Genomic DNA, 25,242 nt, shown 5'->3' with positions numbered 1-25,242 from the left:
TGTGATAGGTCTGTGCTAGCTCAGCAACTTTCCCCAGGAGCTTGTCCACTTCAGGACGATCACTTTCTTCAACAGAATCAAGGTGAGTACCGACGATAAGGACACAAGAGCGAGGAGCTCTCAGTGCAATATTATCAAGCCAAGGTTTCAACTCTTGAATACCTTCCTCCCCATGCTGTACGTTCCACAGCAACAGATACATGGATCGCTCTGAAAGGAAGCACTGATGTGTTGCGTAGTACTCCTCCTGACCACCAAAATCCCAAATACTGAACTGGTACTTCCTACGTCCCAGTCCCCCAGCGTAATGCCACTCACTCACATCAACCCCAACAGTCGACTGGTTGATACCGACATCAAGTCCTTGTAAACGGGCGACCAGTGTTGTCTTACCGCGGTTCTGTTTCCCTACCAGCATCAGTTTCATTCGATAGAACCGACGAGCGGAGCGTAGCTTACTGTTGAGGTATCGTACACAGTCCCTGGCATCACGCTGCATGTTACGAGGAGGATCACTCAAGTCCTTGAGTCCGTCGGTAACAAGCTTAATGAGATTCTGCAATCGACCCATCTCCACCGGGAGGGAGAGTATATCTGGATTGAAACTGATGTTCAAGTGCTGGAGACTCATAAAGGAGCAGACAGAGAGAGGGACAGTACGGAAGCGATTATAACTAATGTTGAGAGTCCTAATGGAAGGAGCAACAACGTCAGCTGGTAGACTAGAGAGCTCGTTAGAGGAGAGGTCCAGGACAGTGAGACCAGGGGACCACTCGTGTACATCAGGTATTTCAATTAGCTTGTTATTGCTTAGATTGAGCTCATTAAGACTGGGTAACTCAAAGAGACAGCGTGGGACAGTAACCAACTCGTTGTGCTGGAGGTCTAGTTTCACCACCTGGAAAGGAGAGAAAGAAAGAATGTAAAGTTACTCAAAAATAGGGCCAAGTCCCTGTACTATAGTACAGGGTTTCTTGGTCATACACGTATTTCACCACAAAATGACTAGGAGAAAATTCTTCACTTCAATAATTTTTTGATACATCAAAAGTACAAGACTACAAGTACATGCTTTACTGTCTCTTACTTGTTTCAAGTAGCCTCCGATTTCGTTTGGGATGGCTCGAAATCCATTCCTAGCCAGTCTGAGTCTCTTCACCCAGTGTATCTTTCGGATCCAAGAGAGATCAAGTACAAGTAGACGGAGGCCGTGCCAATAGACAGAACCCTCTTCCTGGTTCACATCAGTCCTCAGGAGAAGCTCCTCTCGTACAATTGGGTTCTGATGGCGTCTTGCTATCTCTATTGGGACAACAGTAGAGACACGCCCACTTATGACGGCTTTCTGGACTTCAGAGAAATTATCATCATTGGCCAGTGGCTAAAAATAAAAATTGGCCGTAAAACTTATTATGTGTGTGTGCAATTATAGCCTAATGTCTAAGGTTAGGTTGTCATTTTAGTGCTTAAATAATCTACATGTATATTTAGACTGAAATGTACGCTCATAACTGCTTTTGTAACAAACTATAAGATAACAATAAGTTAATCCCTATATGCAAAACGTAAAAGCTGTTTACAAATTTTACAAGACCCTTTTGCTAAACAATGACTATGCAATAACTCCATATATATATACAATGTATATACATGTATATACATGCAAATTGTAGAAGAAGGTTCCAATGTTATCATAGCAATGGTAACTGTTAGTGCTACTCCTACACATGTACATTGTGCATGATTTACTAAATGTCAATATTGATGGCAGAAATGTGCGAGCATCTCTTTGTGCAGTCTATAAAGATGGATTATAACATGATAGCTGCTTATCTTAATAGGAACTGCCTTTATAGCTATTAGTGAACTTAGTGTCGTGTTTCCTTTGTTGGTGTGTACATGCATTAAATTAGGCATATTTGTTTGAATTTTTAATTGTGAAGTTGTTTAATGATACATATAGTTTTACATAATTTAATCAAACAATTTGGCTTCTAACACACATACTCTCCTTCTCTCTCTTCCTCACTTACATGTGACAAGTTTTTCTGTGTTGGTGCACCAAACAGTTTAAGGACCAAGTCTCTGTCATTTGTCTGTGCAGCAATAACCAGTAAGAGCATGGCCCTTGCCTCATGCTTCTGTTTTTCCTTAGAATCGTCCAGAGCTTGTTGGATGTTTGTGGCACCTTTCACGACAAGTTTCCCAACGTTGAAATGGTTCCCAACTTCAACAGCAGCTGTGAGTGCATCCTCAAGGCAGTTAGGCTCCAGATCATCTATTCTGACTCGAAGTAACTCAGTGAGGTTATCACCATTTGTCTTCACTTCTTTAATGATCTCTACAAGTTAAAAATAAATTTTAGATAAGATCATATTGTATGTACATGTATCAATGGATTTTGGGGCAAGGACAGATAGGGGAGAGGGAGGGACAAAACTTCATACAATCTAAACTAGTGATCATTCCACGTTATTTTATTTCCATATAAGGGCAAAACAGGCATAACTTGCAACTGAAAGTCTTTTCCCTATATATTACGATTTTATCTAAACATTTAAGACTGAGTAATAAATAACATTGAACCAGTATAATGAATCACTGAAAGCAAAACAATGTATGGAGGGAATAAACCTAACGTGAGGGAGACTTAATGTCGTGGGACATAATCCAGCAAAGGTATGAGAAGATAGGACACTTGACTAATCAAATATCCTCCCTTAAGAACAAAGTCCTTATACATATATGTATGCGTACATTTTATAGAGTTCAGATTTAAATTTGAAATGATGTGTGCTGCAGCTGCTAACCTAATACAGAGCTAACACATGTTAGCAGTGAGTTTTAATGCCATTAGCTGCTGATTAAAGGAAACATGTGTACATGTAGCACATAGACACCTTTTAATAAAGCTACAAATCACTCATAAATTAGCTTTGTTCCTCAAACTGACCTTCGCTCCTTAAAAGTCGGACTATATTCGACTTTGAACTCAGGCCGGCTGTTTGTTTTGGGGTTTTCCCATAGTCATCAGTGAGGCTGATATCAGCAGCACTGTCCAACAATACTTTGACGCACTCAATATGACCAGCACTGGCTGCAAGGTGAAGCGGAGTGTAGCCAGAATTAGCCCTGGCGTTAACGTTAGCACCCTGTTCAACGAGATACGGAATGACTTTGGATCTATTCCCGGAGACAGCTTCGTGAAGAGGGGTGTAGCCAAAAACACCTCTTCTATTGTTGAGTCTATCAAGAAGGATCTCAGGTTCAACAGTAGCAACGAAATCCTACAAGAAAGAAAAAGGGATTCAATGATGTCATGTACATAAGGAGAAGGGTCGTGCAGAGGAAAGAAACAAGGTGAGGCCAGTCTACCTTTATCTTTTCTATTTTTCCATCGTGACAAAACTTGTGTAGCTTGGCGTCATCTTGCATTACACCAGCCATGATTGACTGCTAACAAACAGGATCCTAGGACTGTTCCGACAGGAGAGAGAGAGATAAAGCAAGAGACAGGGAAAGAGGAAGGGGTGTATTAATATCACCGTAATTTGCAAAGTCAACTGAACGGCCACTTGTTTTAATCAAAAGCATGCAGGCTCTGAATAGAGAAATAAGCCCACCTACAGCCACACCTAGATTCTAGATCTATAGCAAAAATAACTATCTAGATTATTTAAAAATGAATAGAAAAGTGAAACAACTAGAGCCAGATTATATATATCTGTAAAGATACAGTGCTTTTGTTAGCTGTGATTTTATATTTTACAAGACTTGGGGCTTGTAATTTTTCTGTTTGCATTTTGCAAGTTTCAGCCACACCTCTAAAAAATTAACCACCACGCCTATAACTGGAGGCACGCCCATTTTAAGACACGCCCCGATAATTCCCAACAAAAAATGTCGAGTGAAGTAAAGGAATTGGATCAGCTCATACTCGTCAATGCTCTTCTTCCTCAGAGTCTCGGGCTCCTCCTCAAGCACCAGAAGATAAGCCACACTTGTCTGCACGTGAGGAGCTCTGATTCTTTACTTGCTGTGGGCAGTAATGCCGGCCACTTCTGGATCATTGACATGCAGACCAGAAAACTTATAAAAGAGCTTTCGGTAAAACAATTCAAGTGCTTCTTTAATTGTATTTATCTCTCTCATTCTCTCCAGGATAGTAAAAGTCCATTGAAAATACTGAGGTTTCATTCTGAATATTCTCTGATAGCAACAGCCACTGATGATGGAATGGTGACTGTCATTAATTTTATTAAACCGTCCGTAAGTACATGTGCTCTCTGTCTCTCAGACAGTCCCTCTCCTCACCATACCTTTGCCGATCAATGGTGTATATGTGCTTCTTAATTTACACTTTGATGATTAATCACTCTCTCTCTCTCTCTCTTTATCTCGTCTCAGATGAAGCAGCTCATGATGGAGAGAGAGCAAAAGAGTGTGACTGCAATAGAATGGGCGCAAGAAAAGGATCGCCTCTTTGTTGGCTATAACTCTGGCAAAGTCCTCTCGTTCTCTGTTCAATTTGACAAGGTGTGTTTTGGCTGTGGTTAAGCATAATACACAGCAGCTGGTCTAATTAGCTCTTTATGAACTAGAGATGATGACATGTATGATATCTGTAGGAGCTCAATGATTTAGTTGTATTGTGTGTTGAGACCTGATATGCTACAACTCCACTAGCAGAGCAGGTGGCAATGTTAATTTGAATTATTAATATAATAAATCACCACCAACTCCTTGTCTTTTATTATAATCATTAAATGCTATGTTACTGTTTGCAATGTAATGCTATTTATAAGTCTTTTGACTCACTTTCCCCTCTCTCTGCTATACTATAATAAATGGATATGCTGTATATTTATCATTATTGTTACTATAGCATGTGCACTGTCACCTCACTATGTATATATACATTGTGATCTCATTTTAACCTTTAAAGTATTTTCTCACTACCATATATGTTCACAGTGTTTGGTTTTGTGGAAGCTGTTATTGAATGAGGAGGAGGTAGACAATGAATTGTTCTGTCTCACTTCTTTGTAGTAGAAAATAAGCATATCCTCTTTGCTTAGTCCAGTGTATTTTTATGAGGAATTTTTGCTTACAATGCAGCCTCTTTATCTTTTATCTATTTCTTTGTGACTGGTTGTAGGTGACATTGACAGTTGATAGTACAGCCCTGTGTGATTATGGATCTGAAGTTGTACAACTGAGTCAAAATGAGAATCTCCTTCTTGTTTCAACACTCGCTAAACCAGTTCTACTTGATATGAAAACAGGCCAGTCAACTCAGGTAAGACTCTACATGCATATAGCACATTGACTGATGAGTTGTACTGTAGGTTGGATCAAAGGGGAAGAAGGCTGGCTATTTTGGAGGGACTTTTGTAAAAGGCTCAGCTATAGTAGCCCGACCTGGCCTGAGGCTATGGATAGCTAATGATAATGGAGAAGTGAGTGATTATTTTTTTATTGATCTTACTGTCACTCTTTTCTTTCTCTCTTCCCATTCTTTCCAGGTCCTCTCAACTGCTAAATTCAAAGACGTCTTTAATTCTCAGTTGCCTCCGATGACCTTATATGGTAACATAGCAACCACGACCACGCCTAGCGACGCCGGACAATTTGGGAAGCTCATACCTTGGTCTGATGGCTGTATTGTTTGCTATCATGGGAATACTGTGTGGGTACTTGACCCGTTCACTCTCCTAGTAAAAGGTGTAATGACTCTTGGACAAAGGATTATTGATGTTGTTGCTACTGGAAAGGATCTCTATCTCCTCCTTATTGGTCACCAGCGCCCGATTGTTAAGCTATCTCTTCCGGCCCCCGTCATTAAAACACTTCCGGTATCATCAGTGGAGGGAGACGAGAGAAGAGAAGGTGTGATAGAAGAAGAGATGAGAGATGATGGAGAGAAAGTGAAGGCAGAGGACGGAGTCTCTGGGGAGAGAGACGGGATAAGTAGAGAAGAAGATAACGATCAGAGAGTGAATGAGGAGACTAAGATTGATACAAAGGAAGATGATATGATAATGAAGGATAATACTGACCAAGCCATTGAAGGACCTCCTACTACTGAAACTAGTCAAGAGAACTTGGGACTAAAAGGGCAAACTGTACCAGTAGAGCCATCAGGTGATCCTTCTGTCTCGCAGACTGATGATAAGGAAGAAGGGAAAGGAGGAGAGGAGCAGCAGGGCTCACGGAGAGTTCTTGGTGTTGTGGTTGGGTCTGGACTTAAAGGAATATTTGCACAACCGCTCAACAAGTTGACTGAAATAAAGAAAGAGCTCATCGAGGGACAAGAGGAAGAGAGAGATGAGCCAGTAAGAGAAAGAACCAAGAAACCTGGCATGTACTGTAGTTCAAAAATATACATGTTCTTATGTTGTATAGCAAGTTTGAGCTGATTCTGATCAAAATTGGATTTTTTACAAATTTTTAAAGTTACTCAAAATTTGGGCGAAAGTCCGTACAGGGTATTTAGCCAAATTTCGCCAAAAATGACTAGGAGAAAATTCTCAATTTTTATAATGTTTTCTGATGCATATACATGTTCTTATGTTGTGTAGCAAGTTTGAGCTGATTCTGATCAAAATTAGATTTTTTACAAATTTTAAAAGTTACTCAAAAACTGGGCCAAAGTCCCTGTACTATAGTACAGGGTATTTAGCCAAATTTCGCAAAAATGACTAGGAGAAAATTCTTCATTTTTATAATGTTTTCTGATACATATACATGTCCTTATGTTGTGTAGCAAGTTTGAGCTGATTCCGATCAAAATTGGATTTTTTACAAATTTTTAAAATTACTTAAAAACCGGGCCAAAGTCCCTGTACTATAGTACAGGGTGTTTAGCCAAATTTCGCCAAAAATGACTAGGAGAAAATTCTTCATTTTTATAATGTTTTCTGATGCATATACATGTACATGTACTTATGCTGTGTAGCAAGTTTGAGCTGATTCCGATCAAAATTGGATTTTTTACAATTTTTTTAAGTTACTCAAAAACCAGGCCAAAGTCCCTGTACTATAGTACAGGGTGTTTAGCCAAATTTTGCCAAAAATGACTAGGATAAAATTCTCTATTTTTATAATGTTTTCTGATGCGTATACATGTTCTTATGCTGTGTAGCAAGTTTAAGCTGATTCTAATCAAAATTAGATTTTTTACGAATATTTCAATTCAATATAATTGATTTTATGTGTTTTTATGATTAATATACTTTTATTTCTCTTTCAGCTCCCATCAGTTCCTCTCAGTACGCCAGAAGCAGTCCGTAGGGCGAAGATGCTACAAGTTCAAGAACTCGATGAGGACACTATAGCTGTTCGCAAGAAATCCCGTAGAGTAAAGAAGAAAACTACCAAAAGAAAACACCTTCACTTGCAGCATACTCCATTATCAAGTAAAATTTCGTTTATACTGTGCTTTAATGTCTATTGAGTCTTTTTATTTATGACTTGTACATGTTTGCAGTATTTTATATAATAATATTTTTATTCATTATTTTAAAATTTTCTCAGGTGCTCATTCATCGATGGACCATTTGGATCAGTTAGACGATGATGATGATGCTAGAGATACAAGTCCTGCCATGCCCAGATCTCCTCTAATACCACAGAGACCAGTCGAGAGACTTGAACCCGAAAGAGACGAGGGTAGCACCTCCTGTCCCTCACTGATATCGACTGAGAGTGACCAGATAGGCAATAAGAATAACCTTGTAGAGAGTGAAAGAGAGAGAGAGGAGGAGCACGATATACACGTGCTTGATGTAAAGCCAAGCACAACGGCAGGGGATAATCTTGAAGGGAAGACAAATGAATCTGTCAAGACTGAGTTAAAGTGGGAGGAGCCTACTCAAGTCCCAAACATTACGATAGTGAAGTCAGACTTTGATGAGGAAAGTCAGACAAAGAATGAAGAGTTACTGATTGAGGAAATGAAAGAAATCGAGATTCAGGATTCAAACAGAGAAGAGGAAGAGAAAGAGGTGATGGAAGAGAAGGAGGTAATGAAAGAGAAGGAAGCAGAAGGTAGTGCTGATGATCATAGTTTTGTCTTATTGGAGCCATCTCCCGTCAAGCCTGACTCTCTCATAGCCACTCCTCCAAAAGGTATCAGGAAACGTGCCCGTGCCTTTAACATTGACTCTGATGACTCTCTCTTCGGTCCCACAACAGCTGAAGAGGTCCTATTCTGGGAGGAGTCAAGCAGCATCTCTAATCCCGTGATACCCACTTCCCCCACGTCAAAGGAACAAGGTTTCCCCTCACTACCAGGCATTAAGGTGATAGAGCCGGCGAGTGTTGCTGATCATACTGCTCCTTTTTGGACCTCTCATTCCAGTAGCTTGGAAGACACTCCTATCCACCCTTTGGGTGATTCAGAGGATCACGACGATATCGAGGCAGACGCCATCAATAAAACCTTTAGATCAGAGGACTCCATGATAGCTGATGATTATTATGCACTCATTAACCAGCTTGCAGGAGAGTCCCGTCTTGCCAGCTCCGCCCCTTCTCATTCTCCTCTCCGCCCGAGAGTCCGTGCCGATGCCCTTTGTCCACCGTCTCCTCAACCTAACCGAACATCAATTACAAGCACTGATGACATATCTGAAGTTCATTCGGCTGATATTTGGTGTCCTGTACCTCAGCCGTCAAACCAGTCCATACAGTGCTTGGCTATATCCTGTACTTCGATATGGTTGATTGATAGCCGTCGTACCGTCTACTGGTCTAACCCTGCCACCGGCGGGAGGGACTGGCAGTCCATGCGCAAAAGCATGTCCCACATCTCGACCTCCGCCTCCGGTAAGATAGTGTGGGGCATTCACCATCAGACAGCATATGCAAGATACGGAATCAGTGACCTCTGCTCCTCCGGTAGTGAGTGGAAAAAGATTAATTATCGTAAGAAGTCAATGGCCTCCAAAAGCATCAAATTGGTAGCATGTGACAATACGACGGTTTGGGCTATCATGACTGATGGTAAGGTCCTCAATCGTAAGGGGGTCTGTGACAGTCAGCCCGAGGGGACCGTGTGGGCGGAGATACCTCAGAGCCCTCCCCTTGTGCATATAGCATGCTGTAATAATATAGTCTGGGGTCTCGATCAGTTGGGTGTACCTTACGTAAGAGAGGGGATTTCCCCTTTATCGCCTTTTGGTAAGAGATGGAAGTCGATAAGATCTGATCATTTCCACAGCATTGCCATACTGGACTCTGGCGTCGTATGGGGCATCACTAATAAAGATAAGCTCTTATTCCGTTGTGGTGCTTCTGCTCATGAGCCCGAGGGTGGGGGCCCTTGGTGGCAAGTAGCCGTTAGTACAATAAATAAAGTCTCTCCTCCTTCGGATCAACCTGTATGGAAAGTGATGTCTTTTGAGAGGTCAAGCAGCATACTACACTCTGTCACTTCGTTACTCAATCATCCTGTACCTCCGGTTGTTTTAACCGGCATAGCAGCTTCCTCTCACTCAGGCATATGCTTATTAACCAGTAACAATCAGCTGCATGCGTGCTGGAATCATGCCAGCGGCTATCACTACGAAAATGCCTGCGAAGACAAGATGTTTGACCTGACCATATGGACAAAGGTCACATCCAGTCATGTTGGTACTTGGATTGTTAGGGAGGACGGGGAGCTTTATTGTATTGTGTCGTCTGATCGTTTTGAGCGCGTGGAGTGTCAAGGAGTCATTGAAGTATTAACGTCGTCTCCAGCTGCAGTGTGGGTACTAACAAAAGGAATGATATGGTCTCGTCAAGGTATCACTGACGCCACGCCTCAGGGCTTCTCCTGGGAGCTCATACAACTCGGCTCACAGATGGAAGACTTTATTGTCCATCTCTCTATGGGTAGCAACGTGGCTTGGGCCGTTGATAAAAGTGGGAAAGTTTATTTCAGATTTGGCATACATCCGAGAGAGCCTGGCACTGGTATGTCACCAGCTTGGGTTGAAGTTCAAGATACCCTCACTGATTATAACTTCATTAATGTATCTGTTAATTCTAAAGACTGGCTTGTCTGGGCACTTGACTGTGAAAAAGTGCCATACATACGTAAAGGGGTGACTCCTGATTATCCTGTTGGCAAGGCTTGGGAGAGGGTGAGTGGGGAGGCACTGAAGCGTATTGCCGTCAGTGATGACCGTGTCTTTGGTCTGACACTGTCTGGTGACCTACTCCTCCGTCAAGGGATCACCAAAGAGAATCCCGCTGGGATATACTGGACTAAACTACCCGGAAATTTTGAAGAGATATCATGTAATCCTAATGGAGAGCTATGGACGATTGATGTACGTGGATCGCTGAAGAAGCAGCATGGGAAGGTGGTGTCTGTTTCAAGTGAGAGTAAGAAGAGAGAGAAGGCTGAGCTTGAAGAAGGTGTTGTTATTGGTGAATGTAGTGATTGGGAGTTCCTTTGATAAGACACCAGCAGTAGAGTACTTCATTATTATCAGTGCATTGCAATCTTCTTTAAATCATCAATCTTTTTAAGGACACAAATGGTTAATTACATGTATTATTATTATTATTATTATTAATTGTTGTTGTTATTAAATGTATTATTACATTCATTGTGTATAATGTATAAATTTATGAACAATATTAGAATGAAATAATAGAAATATAAATAAGTCTTCATGTGGAGAATATTACATGTTGAATTATTATGTCACTTGGTCCAGTGGGTATTTCAGTACATCTTTGAACATTATATGCAAGAGCTACAGTAAAAAGCATTAATTATACAAGACATTTTATTAATATACCAATGGTAGTGGGTACTTTCTCAGAACAACGAGCCAGAAATCCATCGTAATAACCCTATGTGTGTGTACATATTTATAATACTTAAAATTAATCTTCCTTACCTTTCCCTGGCCTAACCTTTTACCATCCTGTGAGAATTATAATCATAAGTCTTTTTACAATATTAACTGACTGACTTCAGTGAATCCTAGTCCAGGAACAATCACTAGATCAAGGCCACCAGTTTCCAGTGCATCTTCTCTCTTGTCATCGACTAAAGAAACAATCATTCTTTCTATAATTACATCTCGTGGTATCTTTCACTTACAAGCTGGTTGTTTTATTCCCCACTTGTAAACTGGGAGAGACTTGATGTCTTCAAGTGAATGAACTTGCAACATGTTCATCTGAACATCATTGAATTGTGGAACAAAACACAACCTAAACAATAATCGATTGATCATAAACAAGCAAAGTAACAAACTTCTTCTGTTTGAAGATGTCCTGCAGTTTCGAAAAATGTGTAGCGTTATAGTATAAAGACATAGCCATACCTCAATTATTAAGCTAGTATCAACTTCTTCAGGCATACTGAGGTATATTGATATTCTGCTAGCTTCCTGGTACGCTTTGTGTGACAATAACTTTTTTCTTTTTATTTTAAGCTGTATTTTCATCATGATTACCTTTTCTGTCAACATTAATGATCCTTCTTTCCTTTGTTGGACTGTCATTTGCTTTAAGGTCTTGCGAAGTGATTGTCTTAAAGTTTGCTTTGCATTTCTCAATGAAGTAGTAGCTGCAGCCATGTTCCACGCCCACTCTTAGCTAGCTAGATCTAGCGCACTCCTCTTCACGTGGGTCTAATGTAACTCGTGCAAAAGCAGTTTTCAGGTGGGCATTCACTATGCAGCATTGCTGCTTGCAACTTGTGGTTATACCTTTGATGTGGCAGTGCAACATATTACATGAAGTAAAGAGACTCTCAACTTCTTGCAACATGTTGCACAACCACATCAAAGGTACTGGCAAAAAAGTTGCAGTAGTAGATCCTCACCTTTAGTTTCATCATTGTTGTGTATAATATATAAATTTGTGAACAATATCATAATGAAGTAATATTAATTTGTAAAAATATGAATAAGTCCTCATGTGGAGAATATTACATGATGGATTAATACATCACTTGGTTCAGTTGGTATTTTGCTACATCTTTGAACGTTGAATGCAAGAGCTACAATAAATTGTATTGATTACATAAGGCATGTTTTTAAGCATACCAATGGTAGTGGTTACTTTCTCAGAGCATCTAGGCAGAAATCTATCATAATAGCCCTATGTGTATAATACTTTAAAAATTACAAAAACCTTCCTTACCTTTCCCTGGCCTAGCCTTTTACCATCCTGTGAGAATTATAATCATAAGTCTTTTTTACAATATTAACTGACTGACTTCAGTAAATCCCAGTCCAGGAACAATCACTAGATCAAGACCACCAGTTTCCAGTGCATCTTCTCTCTTGTCATCGACTAAAGAAAAATTATCAATCACTCCCCATGCTCCCTCTAAGTACATGTCATTGTATCTCACTTACAGGCTGGTTGTTTTATTGATTTTACCCCCCAAATATAATTTGGAAGGGACTTAATATCCTCAAGCGAATGAACTTGCAACATGTTCATTTGAACACCATCATCGATTTGTGGAACAAAACACAACCTAAACATTTAGATATCAATAGGTAAAATAACGCATCTATCTTGATCTATGTTGTAATTACGGCATACTTCTTCTGTTTGAAGATGTCCTACATTCGTGGAAAATGTGTAGCATTATAGTATAAAGACATAATCATACCTCAATTATTAAGCTATAGTATCAACTTCTTCAGGCATACTGAGGTATACTGATATTCTGCTAGCTTCCTGGTACGCTTTGTGTGACAATAACTATACTTTTTCTTATTTTAAGGTGTATTTTCGTTATAATTACCTTTTTTGTCAATATCAATGATTCTTCTTTCCTTTGTTGGACTTTCATTTGCTTTAAGGTCTTGCGAAGTGATTGCCTTAGAGATTCCTTTGCACCTCTCACTGAGGTGGTAGCTGCAGCCATGTTCCACCCCAGTTTATAAAAATACTTAAAATAGTCACTCCCACTCTTCCTTGTATATTCGTTCACACCCGTCAACTTCTTCAAGGACTTCCTGAGCTTCTTCCCTAATGTCTGTCCCAAGTTTAGACCCCAGCACAAAATTACTCCGCTTCACGTGGGTCTGTACTGCTAATGTAACTCGTGCAAAAGCAGTTTTCATCCCAAACTGTAAAGATTTGCAGAAAATAGCTGACACCGGTATTCCACTATGTACTGCTGTTGAAGTGAGTACAGTATAACAAGCCCATCCCTCATCCATTTACCATTATGTAGGCATTGCCAGTAATGTATGATGCTACTGCACCAGACTCTGGTGTAACTGCTGTTGGTGAAGTTCGTATGAAGCCGGACTGGACTACACTAACAAGTATACCATATTCTAAAGGTCACGCACGAGTCATGATAAACATGTATGAAGAAAACGGAGACCCGTCAGGTCTATGCCCTCGTCTCTTTCTTAAGAGGATGACAGACGAAGCTGCTAAGGAAGGAATATACATTAAAGCTGGTTTTGAAAACGAGTTTATATTGCTCCAACGTACAACAGACGGTAGCGTCAAACCAGTGGATGACACTGTGTATGCTAGTACACTGTCAATGGATATCAACTGTGACGTCATGACAGATATACTTGATGCTCTTGTTAAGCAAGGAATAGATATTGAGCTCTATCATCCAGAAGCTGCTAACGGTCAGCAAGAGTTATCAATAAGATATTCCGATGTTCTGACGGCAGCAGACCAGCAGGTCATTGTTAGGGAAACGGTGAAAGCAGTTGCTCTCAAGCACAATATGATTGCCACTTTCCTACCCAAAGTCTTCCAAGATCAAGCCGGGAGTGGAACTCACATTCATCTCAGCCTTCACACTAAAGATGGTAAGAACATTGTACCGTCAGAGACCAAAGAAGATGAAATATCGGAAGTGACTGGTCACTTTATAGCTGGCATGCTTGAGCACTTGAGTGGTCTGATGGCCGTCTCTGTTCCAACTACCAATTCACTGCGTCGTATTGCTCCTTGTTTCTGGAGTGGAGCTTTTAAAATATGGGGATATGGTAATCGGGAGGCAGCCATACGTGTACCATCAAATGCCTGTCAACCAAACCCAACTCATTTTGAATTAAAGACATCGGATGCTTGTGGTAATCCTTACTTTGTTCTCGGTGCTGCTATCGCTGCTGGAATGGATGGAATCAAACGGAATCTACCCATTCCACCTCCTTACCAAGATGATCCTGGTGTTTTATCCGAGGAAGAACTTAAAAAGAATAACATCATTCCTCTTCCTCGTACTGTTGATCTGACAGCCAAAGCTTTGGAAGAAGACAAGGTCCTCGCCGATGCTTTTGGACCAAGGCTGACAAGAGCCATTGTTGCTGTTCGTAGGTTTGAGTATAAAGCAATGAAGAATATGTCTTTGGAAGAGGAGAGAGCTCTTCTACTTCAACGTTACTAAAACTATTTTTGCATTTCTTTTTGCTATTTTTTGAATGTTGTTTTGCAGTTGTTAATGTTATAATTTTGCTACAATTTTAATACAAATAATTTTTTTGAGCTTATAGGTGTAATAAAATCATTATTATACAACACTTTACGAGAGAACTAGGAAGTTAATTCATTTTTAATAACAATTATAACAACCTATAATTATACAACAATTATTAAACAATTATTAATTATTGTTAATTATTTTAATGTTGGTTTTGATTTTATCTAATTATAAAAATCAAAGTCATCATCATCATTATCATCAACTGAGGGTCCACTCAATGGAGAGCTAATGATTTCATCAACTTCGTGTTGTCCTAATATAAAAGAATATTATGTACATCATTAAAATAAAATGAGCAATGGCATGCTTTATAAGCTGACAAGCACTACAATATAGTACATGGCAACTTTAAAAATTCATTAAAAATTCAATTTTGATCAGAATCAGCTCAAACTTGAAAAACAACATAAGAACATGTATATGTATCAGAAAAAATTATTAAAATGTAGAATTCTCTCCTAGCAGCTTGACAATCCACTGACAAGCAGTTGCACGAGCTCTATACCAAAACCCTGTGCTAATGTACGAGTAACACAATTTGTTCATTGTACCCATTCTCTTCTGTAGTGTTGACTGGTTCAGCTTTTCAGTAGTTCCACTTGTACTAAAGAATGAATGCATCATTAATCATACTTTATGATGAATACTAACTTTTCCTGGTTTGATGAAGTGTGCGGTTCTGTATAACGAGGTTGAGGAGCACAAGGAGGAGATGATGGTAAAGGAAGGGAACCATCAAATTCATCTTTTTTATCGCCTACTTCTCCTCCAAATCCTGTCATTACATTAATGCCACCAAAAGGTTTTGTATTAGTATCTCTTTTTAACTGAAGAGCCAGTACGGCAGAATCTGGATAACAGAAAATTTTAATAAAAGTTAATTAGGAACAAATCATTTCTATTTCATAATTCATTTTTAATAAAAATTAATTAGCAGCAACTCATTTCCTGTTTCATAATTCATTTTTAATAAAAATTAATTAGCAGCAATTCATTTCCTGTTTCATAATTCATTTTTTATAAAAAATTAATTAGCAACAATTCATTTCCTGTTTCATAATTCATTTTTAATAAAAATTAATTAGCAGCTATTCATTTCCTGTTTCATAATTCATTTTTAATAAAAATTAATTAGCAGCTATTCATTTCCTGTTTCATAATTCATTTTTAATAAAAATTAATTAGCAGCAATTCATTTCCTGTTTCATAATTCATTTTTAATAAAAATTAATTAGCAGCAACTCATTTCCTGTTTCATAATTCATTTTTAATAAAAATTAATCAGCAGCAATTCATTTCCTGTTTCATAATTCATTTTTAATAAAAAATTAATTAGCAACAATTCATTTCCTGTTTCATAATTCATTTTTAATAAAAATTAATTAGCAGCTATTCATTTCCTGTTTCATAATTCATTTTTTATAAAAAATTAATTAGCAACAATTCATTTCCTGTTTCATAATTCATTTTTAATAAAAATTAATTAGCAGCAATTCATTTCCTGTTTCATAATTCATTTTTAATAAAAATTAATTAGCAGCAATTCATTTCCTGTTTCATAATTCATTTTTTATAAAAAATTAATTAGCAACAATTCATTTCCTGTTTCATAATTCATTTTTAATAAAAATTAATTAGCAGCAACTCATTTCCTGTTTCATAATTCATTTTTAATAAAGATTAATTAGCAGCAATTCATTTCCTGTTTCATAATTCATTTTTAATAAAAATTAATTAGCAGCAATTCATTTCCTGTTTCATAATTCATTTTTAATAAAAATTAATTAGCAGCAACTCATTTCCTGTTTCATAATTCATTTTTAATAAAAATTAATTAGCAGCAATTCATTTCCTGTTTCATAATTCATTTTTTATAAAAAATTAATTAGCAACAATTCATTTTCTGTTTCATAATTCATTTTTAATTAACTTCAGCCCATTTCCTGTTTCATAATTTATTTAAAAAATTAATTAGCACTAGCCCACTTCCTGTTTCATAATTCATTTTTAATAAAAATTAATTAGCAGCAACTCATTTCCTGTTTCATAATTCATTTTTAATTAACTTCAGCCCACTTCCTGTTTCATAATTTATTTTAAAAATTAATTAGCACTAGCCCACTTCCTGTTTCATAATTCATTTTTAATAAAAATTAATTAATGACACTTCTTTTTGAGTCATACCTTCACTTAGTGAATCACTGACATCAGAATGGACTGAAGATTGCAATAATGAATGATATGCACTTTGCTTTTTGTTCACTTCAGCTTCATCTACATGTACATGTATATACATCAATTATATATAATACAAAATCTATGGAGATTTTATGCACATGCACATACTTTCTTGAGATAATGATGATATAGAAGATGGAGTGAGAGAAAATATTTCTTCTGCACCACATTCTCGTTCAAAGAATGTCAAAAGCTACATGTAGATTTACAAAACAATTAATTAAAATTATTGCTATCCTTCATACTTTATTTTCCTCTATTTGTAAAACTGGAGAAAAAACTTGAGCAATCTTTTCAAGTAGTGTACCACATTGGAAGAGGAGTCTGACATGTTCCAAGAGCAGTGGCAACAGAGTGGACCATCCCTCATCATCATCATCTGACCTTGCTCTCTGCACCCTATAGAAATATTATTATCATTAACAAAAACATATTACGCTTTAATTATTACATTTTATCATCAGTTTTCAATACTGGTGGGCCATGTTGAGCTATTACTTCATGAAGTGAAGTGATCAGAACTGACAAAAGTGTGCCCGAGTCCCAAGTTGTCATATCCTTACCTAACTCTGCTCTCCTAAAAATAGTATCACACATACAGTGTAATTTGATGTGCAGATAAAATAATAATGCCTACTTTGTTAAAAGTGAGTTGAGAACGGATGAGTGTTGTATTGACGATTGTATATTGTTAGCTGTTGAAGTTTGGTATAGGGCCTTTGATAGTTTGTGATCTCGTCTAAGTTGTGCATTAAGAGTGTGGAGCAATGAGAAGGCAGCCATGGTAGCATTCTTTGGATTATAATCAACAGATGAAGTAGAGCCTGAGTGTGACTGAAGGCTGGATTTATGCTGTTTGGTATCATCAGGAGTAGTAGGATTGATATTATCAGTTGCTGTAATACCAGCATTAGGTGATGCAGTTTTATCATCAACTGTGTCAGGATGAGTATGAAGCCTGTCCATTACTGGGGCAGTTGAAGGAGTCTCCCAGAAATCAGACTCACTAGACAAGCTACTTTTATCACCATCTTCCTCTTTTTCTTTGCTGCCTTTCTGTGCATTAGATGCATCAAGAAGCTCATTATTTTCATTAGATGCATCTTTGTTGTCATATGTGAACTGCTCCACACTATGATGTCCCTCAATGCTTGATACTGATGATGGTGACAATGATACAATGAGCTCTTGTGGCTGCTGTTTTACATCAATAATTACTGGTTGATCCAATAAAGAGGACAAGGAAGAGGACTGAGAAGGTGAGGCTCTGTGAACATTGGAAGCCATTGACACTGATACATTGGATGCCATAGGAGGAGCAACAGAAATAAATGGCGTAGACGCTGCTGCTGCAGCAGTAGATACTAATGGTATAGGTGCTGTAATATCTTCTGTAGATGTTTGAATGGACATCATACTAATGGGTGTTGATACCAGAGTGATGGAGGATGCTGCATTAAAGAGAGTAGAGACTGGAGGTACAACAGTAGATATTGGTGTAACGGTTGAAACTAGTGGAGCAGCAGATGATGTTACGTTTGTTGATACCGGTGCTGCAGCTGTGTAAATTGGTGCCATAATTGATGTAAGTATTGGAGTAGATGATGATGATGTAGTGAATGATTCTAGACTGATATCTGGTGACATTGTAAGAGGTAGTGATGGTGAAGGCATCGATGCTGCTGCTTGTGGCAAAGTGAGAAGGGGAATAGATGGAAAGGACATACGGTGTTGGTGCAAGGATGGATAAAATGTACTATTGGGTGGAAGTAGAGAAGCAGCTTCTTCTCTTGTTGACTTTTCTTCATTTTGGTCTTCCATTGATGACTGATAGCTGTCATCAGACAGACTCAGTGAAGTTGAATGATGAGTGTCATCATCTTCTTCTTCTGATGAAGAAATAGATAATCTAATAGCTTTTGAGTGTCGAATGGACTTTCCTTTCTTGTTTGTCACTGTAGCCATGCAATTTTTCTATAAAATATATAAAATAATTGAACATCATAATCAGATCAGTAGCTCTACCTTTAACATGTCAAGTTTCTCCGTGTTTATTGGTTTGAAAATAGAGTCTAAAAGGTCAGCCTTTTGTTTCATCCTCTCATTTCGTTCTTTACTAGCTCTTGCTCGAGCACAGACGGAGAAATAACTCAAAAATGGTGTCCCAGAATCATCAGCCATCTTGTTTTTGAAATGTTACTATAGAAACACTCAGCCACACCCACAAAAATTTAATTAATTTTATTGCTGCAAAATAAATTTGCTTTGAAGTCTATTTATCATACATTTGGCATAAAAGTCTTTATAGAAATCGTTTGGTAGTTCTTCAAGATGCTTCATGGCTCTGTCTAGCGTCTGCAAGGCTCTCTGCACCTGAGGAGGGTCCTTGTTGCCATAAGGATCTTTAGCATCGTAGAACTGAGCCTCCAAATGCTTCCAAAACACATTCACGGCGACACTAAAGTCATACATTAAAACATTATGAAACCAGAGAGAAGGTATAAAGAGTACGTCACCAGGATACAGGTAGCACTCATAACGTTCAGCTTTATCAAATAATGGATACTTGGTCAAATCAGGAGCATCAATGTCCAGTACAGAAGACTTATCACCAACAAGGTAAAGGTTAAGAGCATCTCTTGGATGAAAGAGCACAACTCTCTTCTTTCCTTTTATTTGAACAAGAAAATTGTCCATTACCTATAAAATGCAATCATTAATATTTCTATTACTTTTAATAACTACTAGATCTATAAGTGGTTTCTCTTACATCATAGTGAGTCCATAACTGAGCATCAGGTGAGCTGATTCTCAGAACGCTAGAGAAAACCTTCTCCGGTCCAAAGAACATAGGAAGTTTAAGATCACCTGCCAGTTCAGGATATTGACGGATAAAATCAGCAGGTTCCTATTATCAATAGCATTATAATGACTCATGATCTTGCCGATACGAACTTTTCTCGGGTCGCCACCCAAAGCACGAAGGTAGTACCTCTCGTCCTGCATGTATGTACGTACAGGGGTCTCGTAACCATGGAAACTAAAGGTGTGAACAACTAACCGAACTGATGAAAAATTCCGTCTGCCGATTGAGCTGAGCTCGTTTGATAAAATCCTTAAATGGAAGTGTTCTATAAATAGAAATTGATGTACATGTACCTAGCAAGTAGTGGATACCTGTACAGGAAATTCTTGTTAATGAAGTCCATGTGTCTATGAGGACACACGTGGACCCTGACGGGCTCTTTGTCATCCTGACCCAGTTTATCCATAAGATATTCTCCCGTCCATAAATCAGGAGCAGGACCAATATCCAGTCCTTTGAGGACGTAGGGCTCGCGAGATGCGTAGAAACACGAAAGAAAATTCTCCTTTGAGCATTCTGTAACCTGTACCTTATTCATTACTGGAAAGAAGTGTTAAAATTAGAGCCACTCCTTCTTCTTTAAATAAATTATTATAAAACAGGATAAATGAACAAAAATCAGGATGGAGAGGACAGTATTATAGAACTCTTAGAAAGAAGGAAGGAGAGCAAGAAGAGAGAGAGAGGGAGGAGGGGACGGGCAGGAAGACGTAAAATTAGTCATAAATAAGAAGAGTGTATGCGCTCATACGGGCCCAGCAACCCAAGTCATAATGGCTGCTGCGCTCTGTTGCATGATATTACTTATGTGTGCTTAATTTGAGGACAATGTTCTTTTTAATGTGTGCTGTCTGTGCGGACGACTGCTGCTGCTGCTGCTGTATTGCTTGTAGTGGTCCTAATGGAGTGTTTGAATGATTGTGTTGTGCTGATGATGAGGAGGAGGCATTGGCTGATGAAGAAGAGGTAGAGACATTGTTAGTAGTAGTAGTAGTAAGAGTGGAATCACTCGTACTCAGTGACGAAATATTTCTTGATTCTTCATTCTGTAAAAATAAAAGATTTCAAGTAAACAGTATGTGGTTTTTATTTAGGTTATAATTAGAGACGTGTGTGTGAGTGTGTGTGTGTAGCAGACCTGGTGTTCCATCATTGAAGAGTCTGACATCATTAATGATGAATCATTGATGCTGTTCTCCTAAAAATATACCATTTAATAAAATAATCTGCTTCATACATGTTCATATAAAACCGACATAAAAAATCTTTAAAATCATAACTAAATTTTTAGAAATTAAAAATGCCTGTTTTACAGCAGGTACTCAAAAATTGGGCTTAAGTCCCTGTACTATAGTACAAGGTGTTGGCCAATTTTGGCAAAAATGACTAAGAGAAAATTCTCCATTTTTATAATGTTTTCTGATGCATATACATGTTCTGATGTTGTGTAGCAAGTTTGAGCTAATTCCAATCAAAATTGGATTTTTTATGAATTTTTAAAGTTGCTCAAAAATCCTGCCAAAGTCCCTGTACTATAGTACAGGGTGTTTAGCCAAATTTCGCCAAAAATGACTAGGAGAAAATTCTCCATTTTTGTAATGTTTTCTGATACATATACATGTTCTTATGTTGTGTAGCAAGTTTGAGCTGATTCCAAACAAAATTGATTTTTTTTTACAATTTTTAAAGTTACTCAAAAATTGGGCCCAAGCCCCTGCACTATAGTACAGGGTGTTTAGCCAAATTTTGCCAAAATGATTAGAAGAGAATTCTCTATTTTAATGATTTTTAATGATATATATGTACATGCTCTTATGTTAGATATAAACTTTGAGTTGACTGAAGTGATGCTAAGGGTCATTTTAACACTGACCATTGGATCAATGTCTGTGATAGATACATCAGCTGAATCGAAATTAAGAGAACCAATCTTTCCAGTTGACATTAGACTGCTTTCATCCTTTAACAAGAAAGAGATATCAATGCACAGATACAACATAAAACATTACAAATAAACTTTGAAACAAAACATGCAGTTACAATACTTCGTCAACGTTGGTGGTCTTCGCAGTGGCCTCTCCCCCTCCTATAGAAGAATCAGTCAAACTATCAGGATCATCCATTATCTTGATACGCTTTGATACACGAGGCTCTTCAACTCTCTCTATCTTATGGACTCTCTTTAAAATGGGAGAGGGAGTCTCAATGTCCTATAAATTTTAAAATACGCACATTTAAATTCCAATTCTCTGGATTCGTAATTTAAAAGATTTAACTGACTATTGGAAACTGTTTCTTCTTTTTCGGAAGAGGAGGAACAATGTCAGGAGATAAATAATCAGACAAGTCTCTTCTACATAATACGCAATATCATTAATAAAGTTTAGAAAGAGAGAGAGAGAGAGAGAGAGTAGCTCACCTTCTTGCATGCTTTACATCAAGCTGTGTGCCATTACGTAAATCAGGACTACTCTGTAAAGCTGGACTTTTAACAACTAGAGCAACAAAAAGAAACACACAAGATAAACAAGATATAAATAATACCATTACATGTACATTGTACATCTACATATTATTGTGACTGCATCCATCTGCTTAATAAACAATTCTTAATGTGACCCCTGACCCTTCTTCCTGCTATTGTGAAAATTCCATTACCAAGTACCTGAATTGATGAACATTTGTATCTCGTATGTTAGAGTTATGTTCACGCCACCTGGACCAACACAGAACTCGAGACCAATGAACCACATCAAATGAGAATCAGTACTTAACATTAGAGAGGGATAGAAAGTATCAGAAAATAAAGAGATGGTAAAGAAGAATATAAAAGATGTTCCATACCTGTCAGGGACAATACGAGGGTACGATGTTGGATTAACATGAGCTATCTTGATGTTCTCGTTATCCTCCAGCTTACCAATTAGGATACGTATCTTGGACTCAACCAGACCAGACCTGTGAAATCACATGCATGACATGCATCAGTCACATGACATACCATTTAAGGAGAAGATCGGAATCGATAGCAGTTGCACAGATGACAATATAATGCCTAGAAAGAAGGAGAGAGAGAGAGAGAGAGAGAGAGAGAGAGAGAGAGAGAGAAAGAGAGAGAGATGTACACATTAGGGATAATGTGCAGCACATACTTGTATAATGAGAAGAACTTGATTGGTTCAAAGAGAATGTCCCATGACAATTTCCCAACGTCTATATCTCTGCATATATCCAATCCTAACAATACACACAGACACTGTATAGTACCGTACAGAAGGAAATTTTGGAGGGACTAAATTTTGGCGAATTGCTAAATTTTGGTGATTGGCGAATTTTAATTTGGCGAATTTGTGGCCACGTGCCATTGAGCATGCGTATAATGGCTCAAAATGGCGAATGTTTATTTTGGCGAATGGCTATCAAAACGCCAAATTCGCCAAATTTAACTACCTCCAAAATTTCCTTCCATACGGTATGTACTCAAAAAAACTAATTAGCAAATAAAGTGTTTATTACTCTGTACTATTAGGCACCCTTACAAGTAACAACAGGTTAAAAGGAATTTTGCTAAATTTCACAAAGTTTCAATAATGTATAGAAGTGATTGTATACATGTACATGTGTATATAAGAACTACATGTACATTGTACCTCTTCTAAATTCATTCAACATGACGTCACGTGTCGACTTTGTTACATTAAAGGTAGAGTTCTGTTGAGGATAGGCCGGAGTGATGATTGGCATCAGATGGTGGGCATCTCCTGGATTAACCTGAGGAGAAAAAGGAGCATGTACTGTATATATGTACACCTTATCATGTCAAATATACCTGGGGATTCCAAACTTGGAGGTTCAGTCCTAAGACGTCTTCTTCAGCCTTTCTTAATAATACAGGCTGTGGCCAGTTCCTATGAAAAAATAAATAATAAAAAAAACTATTTTAACTTTTTTCTCCGCTTATTACCATTTCTCAAAAACAAAGAAGAACTTGAGTACAATGGTGCTGGAAGCTGCATTGGGATAAAGTTGACATGTTCTAGCAACCAGCATAGCCCAAGACACTCCTCCTAAATATCCAAGAGCATTAGAATATATACCCCTACCTATAGCCACACAAAGATATAATATAGTTATCGAAATTATTTTATATTACGTTTAGCCCATAGTTTAATTGCTCTCAAAGCAAGTCGAAAGGTTTCTTGATTGGGTACTAGCTTGAGTATTGAGTCTGTCACTCGGCAGCCATTGAGACTCCTGACGCATTTAGCGTCAAGGTTCTTCAAAAGACTCATGTCGAGGAGACCCAGTCCATCAGGTATGACGGGCAGTGCCAAACGAGCAAACAACAGATCCATCTATAGCACAAATCATGCAAAGGAAGCAAGAAGATATGTTAGTACCTCTACTCCATCAAACTCTAGCTTTATAACAGGGACAAACGCATCTGGCACAGCCTGACAAAGAGAGAGTTTATTAAATTAAATTGTCCCTTCTCTTATAACCATGACAGTGCTTACCCTAACATTGGTTACGTTCTTTGCCTCAAAAAGAAGTTCCTTAAAAGAGCTAAAAAAGTCTGTTCTTTCTATGTGTCTTGGCGCTACGAGGAGGGTATCAATATCAGCACCTGTGTGTATGATGATACTGTACACATGACACCGATCATTCAAAATGGCTGACCTTTCCCATGAACTCCTAGTCTATAGGAACCAAATGTAAAGATGGTACCACCAACTTCTTTAGCTTCTGCTTCTGACTTACCCTATAATAATCATTACAATGATAAATTCACATTATGTACACCATGTATCAATAATCGCCTACGTACCTTCTCTTTACTAATATCAATGATCCATTTTTTAACAAGTTCATTTAACTTTCCTAGTACGAGGAGCCTATTAATTAAAACGTGTCGTTAATGAAGGCAAGACCGAACCCACTACCTGTGTTTTTGGCCTTCTGGAGTGTCAAAAACGCCATACTTCTGTAAACAAGCCTCTAATAAATTGGTCAACTTGATATCCTAATGGACAGTAATATAAGCCATAATCATATACATTAACCGTAATGATATGGGTTAATGATAGGGCCATTGTATTAAGTTTAGTCTTGTTATTTCCTTACTTGTGGTTTAGGTACAGCAGTGCTAATGGGGCCTGTGACACCTGCAAAACCAGACCTAAAGTGAAGGAGAGACAGGAGAAAGAGAGAGAGACGATCAACAATTATAATGGTTCTATCTCATCAGTGTGCCTTACCCTAGATAGTTGGCCATTACTGACGGCTAACAGCCGCCTGGGCCACTGTCTTTATAGAGAGTCTCGTCTGGAGTGATGGGTGAGCAAAGAGAGATAGGAGGAGACCAAGTGTGAGTTTGAACGAGGTATGGTGCCCTCCTCTCCCTCCCATATGTCATGGCCGCGGGGATATACTGCGCATGCGCACTAGAGCTCCTCCTACTTCCCTCCCGCCAATCCAAAAGACAACCTTAGAGGGTGTGGCTCCTCTGATATGCTGAGCTGCTAGCTGCAGAACTTGCAGGGCGTGTTGTTGTTGTTGTTTTGTAGCACAGAGAGTTAATTTAATACAAGAAAACTCTGATTGCAGGAGATGGCCTCCTTGCTGGACAGGCCACGATTAGTGACAGAAGGTT

General features: G+C 38.3%; 8 protein-coding genes and 1 long non-coding RNA gene across 9 annotated transcripts; 2 read left to right on the top strand and 7 right to left on the bottom strand.

Moving 5' to 3' along the window:
• Window position 1: 1 nt before the first annotated feature.
• Window positions 2-3,587, bottom strand: LOC109581822 (leucine-rich repeat serine/threonine-protein kinase 1-like; the record flags this gene model as incomplete). The annotated part of the gene is made up of 5 exons (XM_019996237.1): window positions 3,376-3,587; window positions 2,954-3,287; window positions 2,034-2,341; window positions 1,088-1,381; window positions 2-898 (listed from the first exon to the last, which is right to left on the bottom strand). Coding segments are annotated over exons 1-5 (1,905 nt in total), but the record flags the coding sequence as incomplete, so codon positions are not given.
• A 267-nt stretch (window positions 3,588-3,854) lies between these two features.
• LOC100640242 (tectonin beta-propeller repeat-containing protein 2-like) lies at window positions 3,855-10,560 on the top strand. Its single transcript, XM_019996270.1, has 8 exons — window positions 3,855-4,107; window positions 4,162-4,269; window positions 4,408-4,536; window positions 5,159-5,299; window positions 5,349-5,459; window positions 5,526-6,335; window positions 7,253-7,418; window positions 7,537-10,560. Exons 1-8 carry the CDS (start codon window positions 3,901-3,903, stop codon window positions 10,446-10,448), a joined length of 4,584 nt encoding a protein of 1,527 aa, XP_019851829.1. The 5' UTR covers window positions 3,855-3,900; the 3' UTR covers window positions 10,449-10,560.
• Window positions 10,561-10,597: 37 nt separating this feature from the next.
• Window positions 10,598-11,594, bottom strand: LOC100640115 (5-formyltetrahydrofolate cyclo-ligase-like). The gene is made up of 8 exons (XM_011405554.2): window positions 11,463-11,594; window positions 11,331-11,420; window positions 11,261-11,280; window positions 11,105-11,217; window positions 10,974-11,050; window positions 10,899-10,925; window positions 10,797-10,851; window positions 10,598-10,751 (listed from the first exon to the last, which is right to left on the bottom strand). Exons 1-8 carry the CDS (start codon window positions 11,583-11,585, stop codon window positions 10,666-10,668), a joined length of 591 nt encoding a protein of 196 aa, XP_011403856.2. The 5' UTR covers window positions 11,586-11,594; the 3' UTR covers window positions 10,598-10,665.
• Window positions 11,595-11,868: 274 nt separating this feature from the next.
• On the bottom strand, window positions 11,869-12,352 carry LOC105312700 (5-formyltetrahydrofolate cyclo-ligase-like). Its single transcript, XM_019996236.1, has 4 exons — window positions 12,230-12,352; window positions 12,154-12,180; window positions 12,057-12,111; window positions 11,869-12,010 (listed from the first exon to the last, which is right to left on the bottom strand). Exons 1-4 carry the CDS (start codon window positions 12,350-12,352, stop codon window positions 11,925-11,927), a joined length of 291 nt encoding a protein of 96 aa, XP_019851795.1. The 3' UTR covers window positions 11,869-11,924.
• Window positions 12,353-12,377: 25 nt separating this feature from the next.
• On the bottom strand, window positions 12,378-12,650 carry LOC109581837 (uncharacterized). Its single transcript, XR_002184794.1, has 3 exons — window positions 12,635-12,650; window positions 12,565-12,584; window positions 12,378-12,496 (listed from the first exon to the last, which is right to left on the bottom strand). It is a non-coding gene; the product is annotated as an uncharacterized LOC109581837 (long non-coding RNA).
• A 296-nt stretch (window positions 12,651-12,946) lies between these two features.
• On the top strand, window positions 12,947-14,463 carry LOC105312699 (type-1 glutamine synthetase 1-like). Its single transcript, XM_011405552.2, has 2 exons — window positions 12,947-13,155; window positions 13,205-14,463. Exons 1-2 carry the CDS (start codon window positions 13,000-13,002, stop codon window positions 14,387-14,389), a joined length of 1,341 nt encoding a protein of 446 aa, XP_011403854.1. The 5' UTR covers window positions 12,947-12,999; the 3' UTR covers window positions 14,390-14,463.
• A 157-nt stretch (window positions 14,464-14,620) lies between these two features.
• Window positions 14,621-18,922, bottom strand: LOC109581836 (uncharacterized serine-rich protein C215.13-like). The gene is made up of 9 exons (XM_019996269.1): window positions 18,749-18,922; window positions 17,361-18,697; window positions 17,175-17,300; window positions 16,969-17,122; window positions 16,832-16,916; window positions 16,670-16,759; window positions 15,137-15,335; window positions 15,037-15,089; window positions 14,621-14,738 (listed from the first exon to the last, which is right to left on the bottom strand). Exons 1-9 carry the CDS (start codon window positions 18,902-18,904, stop codon window positions 14,647-14,649), a joined length of 2,292 nt encoding a protein of 763 aa, XP_019851828.1. The 5' UTR covers window positions 18,905-18,922; the 3' UTR covers window positions 14,621-14,646.
• Window positions 18,923-18,953: 31 nt separating this feature from the next.
• On the bottom strand, window positions 18,954-20,139 carry LOC100639988 (tRNA wybutosine-synthesizing protein 5-like). The gene is made up of 5 exons (XM_003386479.2): window positions 19,901-20,139; window positions 19,785-19,854; window positions 19,679-19,723; window positions 19,494-19,631; window positions 18,954-19,423 (listed from the first exon to the last, which is right to left on the bottom strand). The coding sequence occupies exons 1-5, from the start codon at window positions 20,125-20,127 to the stop codon at window positions 18,965-18,967; spliced, it is 939 nt and encodes a 312-aa protein (XP_003386527.1). The 5' UTR covers window positions 20,128-20,139; the 3' UTR covers window positions 18,954-18,964.
• A 25-nt stretch (window positions 20,140-20,164) lies between these two features.
• On the bottom strand, window positions 20,165-25,031 carry LOC100639861 (poly(A) polymerase type 3-like). Its single transcript, XM_003386478.3, has 21 exons — window positions 24,848-25,031; window positions 24,714-24,768; window positions 24,533-24,612; window positions 24,418-24,484; window positions 24,270-24,351; window positions 24,107-24,216; window positions 23,990-24,043; window positions 23,743-23,944; window positions 23,554-23,692; window positions 23,419-23,497; window positions 23,240-23,360; window positions 22,742-22,826; window positions 22,591-22,644; window positions 22,434-22,547; window positions 22,255-22,358; window positions 22,009-22,084; window positions 21,870-21,942; window positions 21,635-21,799; window positions 21,463-21,549; window positions 20,728-20,787; window positions 20,165-20,635 (listed from the first exon to the last, which is right to left on the bottom strand). Exons 1-21 carry the CDS (start codon window positions 24,862-24,864, stop codon window positions 20,390-20,392), a joined length of 2,070 nt encoding a protein of 689 aa, XP_003386526.1. The 5' UTR covers window positions 24,865-25,031; the 3' UTR covers window positions 20,165-20,389.
• Window positions 25,032-25,242: the final 211 nt, after the last annotated feature.

Source organism: Amphimedon queenslandica, unplaced genomic scaffold (assembly GCF_000090795.2).
Source record: "Amphimedon queenslandica unplaced genomic scaffold, v1.1 AMPQUscaffold_13416, whole genome shotgun sequence".
In the NCBI taxonomy this organism is placed as follows: domain Eukaryota; kingdom Metazoa; phylum Porifera; class Demospongiae; order Haplosclerida; family Niphatidae; genus Amphimedon; species Amphimedon queenslandica.
This window is presented reverse-complemented; position numbering and strand designations above follow the sequence as displayed.

Excerpts from the sequence above, each read along its gene's own strand:
- LOC100640242 (XM_019996270.1), top strand. The coding sequence starts at position 3,901 with ATGTCGAGTGAAGTAAAGGAATTGGATCAGCTCATACTCGTCAATGCT. Across the intron at positions 5,300-5,348 it reads AAACAGGCCAGTCAACTCAG|GTTGGATCAAAGGGGAAGAA; the intron begins GTAAGACTCTAC and ends GTTGTACTGTAG. Across the intron at positions 7,419-7,536 it reads GCAGCATACTCCATTATCAA|GTGCTCATTCATCGATGGAC; the intron begins GTAAAATTTCGT and ends AAATTTTCTCAG.
- LOC100639861 (XM_003386478.3), bottom strand. Across the intron at positions 24,485-24,532 it reads CCAGAAGGCCAAAAACACAG|GCTCCTCGTACTAGGAAAGT; the intron begins GTAGTGGGTTCG and ends TTTAATTAATAG. Across the intron at positions 20,636-20,727 it reads CTTCAATGATGGAACACCAG|AATGAAGAATCAAGAAATAT; the intron begins GTCTGCTACACA and ends TTATTTTTACAG.
- LOC100639988 (XM_003386479.2), bottom strand. The coding sequence starts at position 20,127 with ATGAATAAGGTACAGGTTACAGAATGCTCAAAGGAGAATTTTCTTTCG. Across the intron at positions 19,855-19,900 it reads AACAAGAATTTCCTGTACAG|AACACTTCCATTTAAGGATT; the intron begins GTATCCACTACT and ends TTCTATTTATAG. Across the intron at positions 19,632-19,678 it reads TGGGTGGCGACCCGAGAAAA|GAACCTGCTGATTTTATCCG; the intron begins GTTCGTATCGGC and ends TATTGATAATAG.
- LOC109581836 (XM_019996269.1), bottom strand. The coding sequence starts at position 18,904 with ATGGCTGATGATTCTGGGACACCATTTTTGAGTTATTTCTCCGTCTGT. Across the intron at positions 18,698-18,748 it reads AGAAACTTGACATGTTAAAG|AAAAATTGCATGGCTACAGT; the intron begins GTAGAGCTACTG and ends TATATTTTATAG. Across the intron at positions 14,739-15,036 it reads AACACTACAGAAGAGAATGG|GACAACACGAAGTTGATGAA; the intron begins GTACAATGAACA and ends CTTTTATATTAG.
- LOC100640115 (XM_011405554.2), bottom strand. The coding sequence starts at position 11,585 with ATGGCTGCAGCTACTACTTCATTGAGAAATGCAAAGCAAACTTTAAGA. Across the intron at positions 11,281-11,330 it reads ATACTAGCTTAATAATTGAG|GACATCTTCAAACAGAAGAA; the intron begins GTATGGCTATGT and ends TCGAAACTGCAG. Across the intron at positions 11,218-11,260 it reads GACATCTTCAAACAGAAGAA|GTTGTGTTTTGTTCCACAAT; the intron begins GTTTGTTACTTT and ends ATTATTGTTTAG.
- LOC105312700 (XM_019996236.1), bottom strand. The coding sequence starts at position 12,352 with ATGTACTTAGAGGGAGCATGGGGAGTGATTGATAATTTTTCTTTAGTC. Across the intron at positions 12,181-12,229 it reads CTGGACTGGGATTTACTGAA|GATGGTAAAAGGCTAGGCCA; the intron begins GTCAGTCAGTTA and ends TAATTCTCACAG. Across the intron at positions 12,011-12,056 it reads GAAAGTAACCACTACCATTG|CTCTTGCATTCAACGTTCAA; the intron begins GTATGCTTAAAA and ends AATTTATTGTAG.
- LOC105312699 (XM_011405552.2), top strand. The coding sequence starts at position 13,000 with ATGTCTGTCCCAAGTTTAGACCCCAGCACAAAATTACTCCGCTTCACG. Across the intron at positions 13,156-13,204 it reads CACTATGTACTGCTGTTGAA|GCATTGCCAGTAATGTATGA; the intron begins GTGAGTACAGTA and ends ACCATTATGTAG.